This window comes from Rhinopithecus bieti, unplaced genomic scaffold (assembly GCF_001698545.2).
Source record: "Rhinopithecus bieti isolate Rb0 unplaced genomic scaffold, ASM169854v2 scaffold_3615, whole genome shotgun sequence".
Classification (NCBI taxonomy): Eukaryota; Metazoa; Chordata; class Mammalia; order Primates; family Cercopithecidae; genus Rhinopithecus; species Rhinopithecus bieti.
Window position 1 is genome coordinate 1,901,235 of NW_016804369.1, and position 12,239 is coordinate 1,913,473.

At 42.0% G+C, this 12,239-nt stretch overlaps 1 protein-coding gene across 4 annotated transcripts in view; it reads left to right on the forward strand.

Annotated features, from left to right (window-relative positions):
* The window catches only part of PIWIL1 (piwi like RNA-mediated gene silencing 1), a 65,439-nt gene that overhangs the window by 18,325 nt on the left and 34,875 nt on the right, over positions 1-12,239 (forward strand). For all 4 annotated transcript variants that reach the window (XM_017867552.1, XM_017867549.1, XM_017867550.1 and 1 more), the window contains exons 13-19: positions 648-835; positions 1,223-1,295; positions 4,935-5,135; positions 5,253-5,356; positions 6,852-6,922; positions 7,077-7,230; positions 11,895-12,020. In XM_017867552.1, the coding sequence (XP_017723041.1) occupies positions 648-835; positions 1,223-1,295; positions 4,935-5,135; positions 5,253-5,356; positions 6,852-6,922; positions 7,077-7,230; positions 11,895-12,020 (917 nt within the window). The remainder of the gene's footprint in view (positions 1-647; positions 836-1,222; positions 1,296-4,934; positions 5,136-5,252; positions 5,357-6,851; positions 6,923-7,076; positions 7,231-11,894; positions 12,021-12,239) is intronic.

Here is a 12,239-nt window from a genome sequence, read left to right on the forward strand (position 1 = left end):
TTTTTTTTTTTTTTTTTTTTTTTTTTTTTTTAGAAAATGGTGTCCTTCCTGCCTTTGAAATGTACTGTGAACAGTGGTCTCACAATGTAACTTAATATTCTGGTTGCATCGTTTATGCTATCCCCTGCATGAGGCCAGTCAGGGAGGTGGCCAGAACACGCAGAAGACACCGGGCTGCTCCCTGTGATGACCAGCACTTGGGTGCTGTGCCTCGCGTTTATTTCACTGTCTTGCTGTCAGATATTTTTGTAGCTTGCTTGTGGCATGTAACACCTCAGTCAAGTTACTTTACTCTCAAAGCCTTATTTTTTAATATTTTCATTATGAAGAAAAGAGTAGCTATACTTGTAAGATTTTTGAAAAGATTAAGGAGAATGCAACTAAAGCACTTAGGGAAGGACCTGGTCCAAGTAAGCATTTGAGGAGCAGCTGTCAGTATGAGTGTATTCTAAATAAAATTGTCATCATCCTTTGGATACGTTTTAGACTCTGCCCCTACCGAGGACATTTTCTCTGTCCCTTTAATTCATGTATGAGAGTAGTACACTAAGTTTCAAAATATGCCAGGGTAGAATTATTGAAGACTTTTTGGCTTGATGATTGAGAACTTACAATGGAATTGACAGTGTGTCTGAACTCTCTTCTAGTTTGATTACAATCCACAATTTGCAGATTGGTCAAAAGAAACAAGAGGTGCACCATTAATTAGTGTTAAGCCACTAGATAACTGGCTGTTGATCTATACGCGAAGAAATTATGAAGCAGCCAATTCATTGATACAAAATCTATTTAAAGTTACACCAGCCATGGGCATGCAAATGAAAAAAGCAATAATGTAAGTTAATCAAATCATTTCTGCTCTGAGAATTGCTTAGCAGTCATTTGGAGGGGCTGGGAACTCGAAAGCCATGGAACTATTAAAAATACAAACAACGTTATTTTAATGGAAAGATTTGATATGGCTCCCTGTAATGTAGATAAACAGATACATTTTAATAACTAAGAATGGGTGGGAGAAACAACCAAGTCAGACAGTTTCTCAAACCTGCTTCAACTATTGCTCTTGTTTGTATTAGAAACAGCCCTTTGAATGAATGGCTGGTCTCAGTGTTTGGTTTCATGTTCTATAGAGAAATGTTTTGTGTGTTACATAGGAAAGTGTTTATGCGTGGTCCATTGTCGTGACTTTGTCTGAATGTTGGATTGTGTACTTTCATTCTAGGATTGAAGTGGATGATAGAACTGAAGCCTACTTAAGAGTCTTACAGCAAAAGGTCACAACAGACACCCAGATAGTAAGTAGCTAATTGACATATAGGCAGCTTTCCGTGAAAGAGCTTTTCAGAGGGGCATTTGCATATCTTGGAACTTGGGGTTCTTTTTTCAAATGTTATTAGGTTCTCAAACTAGGCACAAAATATGTTTTGTAACCATAAAGTAGCTAAGCTAATGCTGGCTTTACTTGTGTACCTGGGAGCTTGGTTTGCACACTGCAAAAGGTGAGGAAGGAGTGGAGAAATACAAAGCCATCTTTAATTTATTCAGACTCAAAGGCTTTACTTAGTCTAGAAAATTTGGAAAATACAGGAAAGCACAAAAGTCAAAATCAGCTGTTGTTCGGCGCACATAGACGTATGGTGGTGTAATTACATGGAAGCTCCCCAGACAGCCTAGTCCCAGGTATGGGAAGAGCAGGGTCACAGAGAGCAGGGAGCCCTGAGTGACACTCAGCAGCTTGTCAGCTTCCACGTGCATCCACCTCACCCCGAGGGGTCAGGGTACAGATTCAACTACTCTCCTAAGCTCTTTCCCCTGTTATCTGCAAACATGTTGTTGTGTGTGTGCTTGACCCACCCGTCCAGGTGAGTGAGTGATGACTCAGGAGGGGAGGACTGAGTCCCGAAGAGCCCATATGCCGGTTTGCCAGAGTCTCGCTGCCTGGCGTGGGCATGGGGAAGGTGCAGAGGGTTAGCAATTGGAGATGGGGACATTAGATGATGGCAGCCACTTAGTGACGGGTGGTTTTCGTCGGTGATCTGAAATTGTGGGGATGTGCAGCAAGTATGTGTTGTGGTTTCATTTTTGTTGTGATTTGTAGCACAGTTATTAAGAGGGTAAACTGAAATCAAACCCCTGGGTTCACATCTTAGCTCAGCCATTTGCCTGCTCTTCATCAAGTGCTTCTGGCTTTATTTCCTTTTCTGAACAAACTTGGGTGGTAGTAATAATAGTAGTGAACCCTCATAGCACTTCTGAAGTTTCATGGCCTTGTCATGCCTGGCCTCCCCTAGTAGCCCAGGACGTGTTAATCACTGTTGCTGCTGCTGCTTCCAGTCAGCTCCTGAAACTCGGTGAGTCTGAGTTAACTCTTTGTTTTTCCCAATCCCAGTAAGTTTTTTGAATTATTCAAGGGAAAATGACACCCCTTTTCTCAAACTAGTTTTTTAGGCTGTCAGGTGTGTCTTGACTTCACTGTTTGTCCAGCTTTCTATACATTGTTGGTTAGAAACTGTCACTCTGGCACACTGCTTTCTAGAGCCTCGTTCATGTCGTGTCCCCAGCGCTGAGAACGGGGCCTTCTGTGTTCCAGGCGCAACATGTTGTACCACGACAGCCTGGCCTTGTTCACCATGGCAGCGCTTCAGATGCAGTCAGGCTGCCATCCTGCTCATCGTTTCTCAGATGCACATCCCTGCACACCTGCTGACACGCTTTTCTCAAGCTTGCCTTTGTGTTTCCGAGCCAGGGTTTTCAACTTTAAAGCTTTCTGACTTACATCTCTTCTCCAACACTCCTCCCCACCCTGAAATTCTGTCACACTGATGTGGTTTTTGTTTTTAGTTTGCATCTAGAATGTAGTCTTTATAAACATGAGATGCAGTGTCATAGTTTTGTTTTTAAGTCCACATACCCAGCTTAATGTAGCAAAATAGAGTCAGACTCAGTGCCAGGGACCTCCGGAGTTGTCCAAATCTTAATCACATTTGGTCTAGAATCTCCTTTCCATTCAGTCTTTGTCCAAGAACTTGGAATTGTGGCCTCAAGACTTCCTGGTCCCTAGTGGAAGAGAAAGAGTAGGGCTTAGACATTGACTTTGCAGAAGTGAAAGCACAGCCAGGCCAAAGGCCATGACCCCTGCAGAGGGTTCCTCTCACTCTCCACCCCCATGCCCTGTTCCCATAACCGTTCCCTGCTCTGCTTTTGCTGCCATGAGCCCCTGGGTGTGGGGGAAGGTGTCTTACAAGTAGTCCTTTTATTCAGGTTCTCTCAACTTGTCCAGGTTGAATATTCCATCTATTTTGGTGGAGCTCTGCCTGATAAAATCTCCAAGTCAAGTACTTCACTTCTTATTTTTAGCAGAGTTGGTTGATGATTGTTAGAAAACTGACACACAAAGGTAATAGTAGCCTGGGACTGTAGTGGGTGAGACATAGAAGTTCAGTACATTCCTATTGCTTTTTATATCTGTAGCATAAAATTGCCGCAAATCTGCTGAGAGAACATGGAACTTGCAAAAGAATGACAATATGAGATTAAAATTTAAGTGGTAAGGAAAATTATGATAGGTTATACTATTATGTGATTATGATTGTAAAGCAGGAAGGGAAAAATGACATGCCTGTGAATAATCATTAGTTCAACGATTTCACTGATTATTTTTATTAGACATTTATTTCCTCGGCTATTTTTTAAAACAAATGGAAAGCACATTTCTAGTTGACGGGAAGCATTCTGAGGACAGCAGCACGCTGTGGGGCAGTGAGTGCTAGGACAAGTGTCTTCTGCCCCACTGAGTGTTCGTACAGCCACATTGCAATGAGCTGGCAAAAACAGACTTCATGATAAACAATACATCTGTGTTGCTGTAAGCCTAAGAAGTGAATCGGCTTCCTCTCATGTGTTTGTTAGTTTAGCCCTCCGTCTCACACTTTAGATCCCACAAGCAGGTATCTATTATGTTATCTAGGTAACGGAAACACCCAAGGTGGGAAAATTATTTTGCTGGGCACTATAGAAAGGGAAGAGAAGAATCTGGGAACATAAATTGGAGAACATGACAGTGAGTTAAAAGCTGGATTCAGGCCAGGCGTGGTGGTTCATGCCTGTAATCCCAGCACTTTGGGAGGCCGAGGCAGGCGGATGACAAGTCAGGAAATTGAGAACATCTTGGCCAACATGGTGAAACCCCATCTCTACTAAAAACACAAAAATTAGCCAGGCGTGGTGGGGTGCACCTCTAGTCCCAGCTACTCGGGAGGCTGAGGCAGGAGAATCAGTGGAACCCAGGAGGCAGAGGTTGCAGTGAGCCGAGATTGCGCCACTGCACTCCAGCCTGGGCAACAAGAGCAAAACTCCGTCTCAAAAGCAAAACAAAACAAAAAACTCCAGAAAGTTAAACTTGGATGCCCAGAATTGGGGCAGGGGTACATTTAGATCAGGCGCCTGTTTTGTCCCCAAAATTGTCCATGGACCTCCTGTGAAAGTTCATAGTTTGATCAGATTCTCAATCCAGAGCTTTAAAACTTACAAGTTATGATCATAGGTGAATCATGAGTAAATTAAGACTGTAGAAAATCTTTGATTTGTCTACCTGTCACTTATCATTAACTTATATTACCCTGTTTTCTGTCTCTAAATTTTTCCACACTGGTTACATAGAGCATATTTAAGTTCTCAAGTTTAAACAGTATTCAGTTTTGACTCGTAGTTTGCTTAACATGATTTATTTGCTTCACATGCGTTTATTTAGTTGCACATGATGAGCAGTATTTGTTAATGTCCTACTGATTAGCTGTGTGGCTGAAGTAAATAGTAAAATAAATGATCATGTTCTTGACCTTGATACTCCACAGGTGAGTTTAGTTTCCTGTCCTCTCCCTTACTCTTAATCATCTGTCTCCTAATTCTTTGTAACGAAGACACTTTGTTTTTAGGTTGTCTGTCTGTTGTCAAGTAATCGGAAGGACAAATATGATGCTATTAAAAAATACCTGTGTACAGATTGCCCTACCCCAAGTCAATGTGTGGTGGCCCGAACCTTAGGCAAACAGCAAACTGTCATGGCCATTGCTACAAAGATTGCCCTGCAGATGAATTGCAAGATGGGAGGAGAGCTTTGGAGGGTGGACATCCCCGTGAGTTTGATTTAATTGGTAGATGCAGTTTTAAAATTGGTATTTAAGAAAATGGATTTACTTTTTAAATGTTGCTAGTACTCTGCTGTATCTAAAATTACCATATTTGTATTCAAGCTGAAGCTAGCGATGATCGTTGGCATTGATTGTTACCATGACACCACAGCTGGACGGAGGTCAATTGCAGGATTTGTTGCCAGCATCAATGAAGGGATGACCCGGTGAGTGAGACTGGGCTACTGTGCGTAGCAGTGAGGACATAAAGCAGGGGTCTGCAGGTTCAGGAGTAGTGTTCATTCTTCGTTGTTATCCTTCCAGTTTCTCAATTATACATGGCAACAAATTTAGGAAAGAAAAATAATGACCTACATTAGCTCTTGAATGACCTTCATCCTATATTAGTCAAACTGCATTTCAGATTTTTGTTTTGTCATATGTATTGGCAAGTACATCTTGTTAAATGTGACTCTCTCTAAAAATGTATTTGTTTAGGCCGGGTGTGGTGGCTCACGCCTGTAATCCCAGCACTTTGGGAGGCTGAGGCGGGCAGATCACTTGAGGTTGGGAGTTTGAGATCAGCCTGACCAACATGAAGAAACTCCATCTCTACTAAAAATACAAAAGAAATTCGCCAGGCATGGTGGTGTCATGCCTGTAATCCCAGCTACTCAGGAAACTGAGGCAGGAGAATCGCTTGAACTCAGGAGGCAGAGATTGTGGTGAGCCGAGATCGTGCCACTGCATTCCAGCCTAGGCAATAAGAGCGAAACTCTGTCTCGAAAATAAATAAATAAATAAAAATAAAATGTGTTTGTTTAATAATATTTACTGGCCACTGAAATGTAGTTTCACATTTTCATGTAGAAAAACCACTTCGGTTTATCCAGTCACTTGTATTTCAACATGATAACATTATTTTTCAGTGCTTTTCTTGGAACTAAGGGAATTGCCAAGAATAGTAATATATGAAAATTGAAGGCATATTAGTTGTTGACATTAGTAATGGATATGTTTCAAGGTATTTTATCATTTTTTACTTTTAGTTTCAGGGGTACATGTGCAGGTTTGTTACATAGCTGAACTCATGTCATGAGGTTTGCTGTTCAGGTTATTTCATCACTCAGGTACTAAATCTAGTACCCAGTAGTTATTTTTTTTCTGCTCCTCTCCCTCCTCCCACCTTCCACCCTCAAGTAGGCCCTGGTGTCTGTTGTCCTCTTTGTGCCCATGAGTTCTCATCATTTAGCGCCCACTTACAAGTGAAAACCCGTGGTATTTGGTTTTCTGTTCCTGCATTAGTTTGCTAGAGGTGATGGATGGAGCTGAAGGTCTTTTATCTTTTAGAAGAGTGAGACTTACAATGAATGGTTTCTCAAGAGCATAGCCATGAGTGTGCTTCTGTGTGTATTTAGGTGTAATAAACCTGGACAGCACCCCTGGGTATTATAACTAAATTCTGTTTTCTCCCCAGCAGCTGGAATCATGGTAGTGATTTGTAATGAAAACAGACACAGTTTGTGATGCTGATACGGGATCTCCTGTATCCTGCTCCCTCTGTGTAAGGTTTTATAAAGTATTTGGAGATGGTAGCAGATATCTTTAAGGCAGTTACAAAGATGACAGATTGTTAAGAGTGAAATAAATATAGAATCATTCAGAAAGGAAAAATTGGTAGACAATTGCATTCTCATTCTAGCTGTGTTTTTCTCTGAATAGCTGGTTCTCACGCTGCATATTTCAGGATAGAGGACAGGAGCTGGTAGATGGGCTCAAAGTCTGCCTGCAAGGTTAGTCTCCTGTGGGGTTGCCTTTCTGCTCTCTAACCTGGGGTCTTCCAGAAATCACCCTGAAGTGTGTTACTGATGTGCCCAGAATTGGGGAAGAACAGACTGGTTGTGTTGTAGGCATGAATTGATGTAAAACTTCTCTGGCCTGTTTCAGCGGCTCTGAGGGCTTGGAATAGCTGCAATGAGTACATGCCCAGCCGGATCATCGTGTACCGTGATGGCGTAGGAGACGGCCAGCTCAAAACACTGGTGAACTACGAAGTGCCGCAGTTTTTGGATTGTCTAAAATCCATTGGTAGAGGTTACAAGTAAGCATGCAAATTGTAAAGCATTTTCCAAAACTGCACATCTTTGAAATTAGCATCACAAGATGAAAGGGTAAGGGAGAAACTAACTTGATAGGGACGGTAGGGCCTTTGAGGTAATGGGAAGGGCAGAGGGAAGTTTCTATTGGAAATTTTTCACGAGAAGGCTGTGTTGTGGGGTAGTATAGAGGGTCATTCCTTCGCAGGGCAGCATGGTAAGACACCATTACCAATCATCGATCGGCCTTCTTACCTAAGACCTTGGAGTGCGGGTATCTGATAATTCTGTACATCCAAAGGTGTCCACAGGATTCACTATTGAAATAAGTGTTCATGACAGTCTTAACTTACTGAATACTTGTTTCATTTCCTTATGGACTTGTGTTTGATCAGTAAGGTGATTGGTGAGCATCTAGTCTCATGGGGCAGGGGGTGGTTCTCCTTTCTCTTTTTTTTTTTTTTTTTTGAGACAGAGTCTTACTCTGTTGCCCAGGCTGGAGTGAAGTGGCACGATCTCAGCTCACTGCAACCTCCGCCTCCCAGGTTCAGGCAATTCTCCGGCCCTAGCCTCCTGAGTAGCTGGGATTACAGGTGTGCACCACCACACCTGGCTAATTTTTATATTTTTCACAGAGACAGGGTTTCACCATGTTTGCCAGGCTGGTCTCGAACTCCCACCCTCAGGTGATCCACCACCTCGGCCTCCCAAAGTGCTAGGATGACAGGCATAAGCCACAACTCCCGGCCTCTGCTTTCTCCCTGTAAGCGATGTGGATGGCCGAGGATAGTATCCAAATCTGCACTTGTTTTCCTGTGAAACCCATATTAGTTTTTGTCTTCCTCTGCTCGCCTACAAACATTTCCATCAGTGCCATTATGAGTCAGTAAAATGTGTACTATTGCAAGATAGCCGTTTTAATAAGTTACATTAACTAGTCCTCTTTCTCTTTATCAGATCTGTGAGTGATTTGAAATCAGGGATGGTTGTATTAAGGGCTAAGTGCATGGTAGAGTACAGATTTAAAGACTGAACTTTTCAGGATATTTGGAAGATCTTGAATCCTGTTTTGTGTGCTTGCACATACGTATTACACACCCATTATTCTTGTATTTCAGCACTTTGTATCATTATAGAAAGGAGGGATTCAGAAAGCCACTGGCCATATCGGGGGCTTGATTTTACCTGGTACGTAGGAAAAGGACAAGCACCAAGAGCTCATTCCTGATTTCTACTAAGGGCCTTCTGAGTCATCTTTGGCCAATGCTAAAAGGCCCCACACAATGAGTGTTTATCCCAGACGTTTCTTAAAATGAGATGTGATGCCATGAAGGTCTCAGAGAAAGTCAGGAGTGTTTTTATCTTTTTTGAAATAGCTGTGTTTCATATTAAAAGACTACGCATTTTTTTAATATTTTGGAAATGAAAGTTAATGTTCTTTCCTATTCCCTTAAGACTCTTAATGCTTATATTTTGTCAAATAATGATACTTTTTTGTTTTCAGGCTTTCCAAGCCTTATTTTATACTGTTATCTGACTTGACCTTTCTGTCTGTGTGGGGAGGTATGGTGTGGTGTGTGTCGCAGGGAGTAAAGAAGGATCTAACTTGGACTGCTTCTTTCCTACTCTTTTTTTCCTGTGATTTACTACTTGAGCACACAGTGTTTTCTAGTCTTCATTGTCATTTCTTCATACCTGAAGTGAAGATTGTCAAGAAATGATGAATAGAGGTCATTGTGCAAGTTCGTCACATTCCCTTGAGCTGAATTGTTAGGCTACTAGGAGTACATACTCTTGGCTTTGCCGGGTCATCTCTGTTTCTTAGGGTCCTTTGGGTTTGATTCCCAGAAGGACTGGCAGGAACGGCTCTTAAAGAGGAGGTTGCCCCCCTAGTGAATGAGTACCTGTGAACAGTCGTCCTGGGTGTGCAAAGTAGAGCCTGGTGCAGCTGCTGGGTGCACCTGCCCAGCTCCATCAGCAGCTGGGTGGGAACACAGTGTTGCAGGGAAGGAGAACCTGAGTCGACTGCTTGGGCTGACTCTTAGCACACTGTTGCGTGAAGTAGACTGCACACTGTGAACTGTGCTGGTAATTGGTGGCAGTAGAGATCAGTGGTAAAGAGCAATACGTCTTAAAATCAGAGTTCAGTTAATCCCAGCTTTACCTTCGTTTGTAGAAGAGGGGAACAGTTAAGTGAGGCATTGAAAGGAGTAAATGAAAATATACGTAATGCACTTCACACAGTATCCAGTAAGTATTCGATACGTGGTAGGCAGTTCTTTTGGGAAAAACCTTCAAGTTGTATGTAAAGGTAGAATATCTGAGAATTATTCTTCACTTTTAAAAAATGCAAAGTTTGGACTTAAATGTTTGTATAATAGTTATCATTGGCCGGGCGTGGTGGCTCACGCCTGTAATCCCAGCACTTTGGGAGGCCAAGGCGGGTGGATCACAAGGTCAGGAGATGGAGACCATCCTGGCTAACATGGTGAAACCCCGTCTCCATTAAAAATGCAAAAAATTAGCCGGGCGCGGTGGCGGGTGCCTGTAGTCCCAGCTACTCAGGAGGCTGAGGCAGGAGAATGACGTGAACTCGGGAGGCGGAGCTTGGAGCGAGCCGAGATTGTGCCAGTGCACTCCAGCCTGGGTGACAGAGCAAGGCTCCATCTCAAAATAAATAGATAATAAATAAATAAATAAATAAATAAATGGAATGCCAAAAAGAGTTCTATCTGGAAACAAGAGCTTAATATGCACCAAAATAGAACTTCTTCAAAGCATAAATCTCACAGGACCTATAAAATAATACCACAGTGTAAAAAAGTACCTAGGTAACAACTACCATGATGAAAAGAAGAGAAAAGAACCAAATAAGCTCAATTAGAAATGAAACCAGAAATATTATAAACAATGCCACAGAAACACAAACCTAATTTGAGGCTACTATGCACAAACTAGAAAATCTAGAGGAAATAGATAAATTCCAGGAAATATGCAACCCTCCTAGATTAAATCAGGAAGAAACCGACACCCTGACCAGATNATAAATAAATAAATAAATAAATAAATAAAATTTATCATTAGAACCACAATGTTTGCTTTTAAATTGAAATGTTGCTTTTAAGCTTTTATGGAGACGCATCACAGGGTAGCTGATTTAGAATGTTTGATACAAGAACAAATCAGAAAGTCAGGCCAGCATATTTGTGACCTGCTTTTCTGTTACTATATTTGCTAAATTGTTTCTTGTGATGTTACAGGATTAATATTATCCACCTTATGCCCTTCTGTTCCCAAGACTGATACTTGTTTTGGATGCTATCATGAAGTCCTAGATAGTAATCACTTTCTAACAAGGCCCTATGCTGAACTTAATCTCTGTAAGTGGCAGGCATTTGAAACAGAGGACTGTACATTTTTTCAACACGTTCATTGTGGTTTTCTTATATTCAGAGCTATTAACAGCGGGCAGTCGCTGGGCAGCAATTGTCTACATAGGCAGAGAGGGACATTTCTGAAGATGTCCTCTGCTTACTCAAGTACTCTCGCTGAGTTTCTTGCCCTGTTTAATTATCAGTGAAAAACATCAGCAAAACTGCCGAGTCAAACATTACTAGGTCCATACTGTATAAAACCCTCTGTTTTCCAGTGTTGGAAATCAAGTGTATCTGCCCTCTTAAGGAACTAATGTTGTAGTTGGAGATGGAGGTGCTAATAATTATATTTATGTAGGGCTTACTACCTGGCAGTGCTGTTCTAATTACTACCTGTTCTAATTCATGGATTAACTATATGGATTATGTGTGTACAAGTGTGGCTACTTCAGAAGGATTTGAAGTGAGCCTGGAGGAGGGGGTGGAAAAGGATGTGAAAGGTGCTCTAGCAGACCACACAGTGCCGAGTGCAGGGCTGCTCTCAGCAGGGTCAGAGGGCATGGCAGAAGGGCCAGGGATCTGCCAGCGGGGACAGCTGAGCGTGCACAGATGTGTCCAGGCCAAGAAGCCTGATGAACCGTGACACAGGAGAGCTGCCTGAAGAATACAGATGGCTAAAAAGGGCATCCTCTGTATGGATGCATCTGACATGTGGTAGGCCAAGGAGTATGGGGCTGTCCTAGGGTCTGCACAAAATGTCATTTGAGACTCCAGTGAGACGCTAATATGAAATGAAGCAGCTGCTCCCGACAAAGGTGTATGAATATGTAGACGTCTGTGAGAGTGTGTGTGTGTGTCCCCTGATGGATTGTGAGCCAGTCATTTTGAAAAGCACTACTTAAATCCACTTACTAGCACAGATTTTAGAGTTAGTATTATATTTTCTACATGGTAGAAAATGCCCACTGAAGACTGTTATAAACTGTGAATTTTGAAGACATGCTGGGTTTAACATTTTGGTGTGATAGGTATGTAATGTGTTTGGTCTGTGGATAAACCATCTACATGACCGCGTGTCACCAGACACAGGTGCCATTTGGTTTCCCTCTCACCATTTATCCCTGGTCTTTACTCTTGTCAAGAGTAAGATCCTGATCCTTCTCCACAACCTGGACAGGTGATACGCCCCAGGAGAGGTGTGTTCCTTTTTACATGGAGCATATGAACACCTGAATGAATGAATGCCGTGAAAATATGACTGGCTAAATGTAGTTACATTCATCATCATTTTTAAGCCCTAGACTAACGGTAATTGTGGTGAAGAAAAGAGTGAACGCCAGATTTTTTGCTCAGTCTGGAGGAAGACTTCAGAATCCACTTCCTGGAACAGTTATTGACGTAGAGGTTACCAGACCAGAATGGTAAGTTCCGTGTGATGAGTGGTGGTTTCTTTAGCATAGCCCCTATGCTTTACCATTTTTAATACAGTTTACTTTTGTTCTTATATTTTTTATAAACATTTTTTCAGCTAATTTGGTCAAACATAATTAAGAAAGCCCATGGTTTCCTAGTGTCTGAACAGAGGTTTCCAAGTACAGTTTTTTGTTGGGAGAAGAGGATTATTTTCTGTGGTATTTACT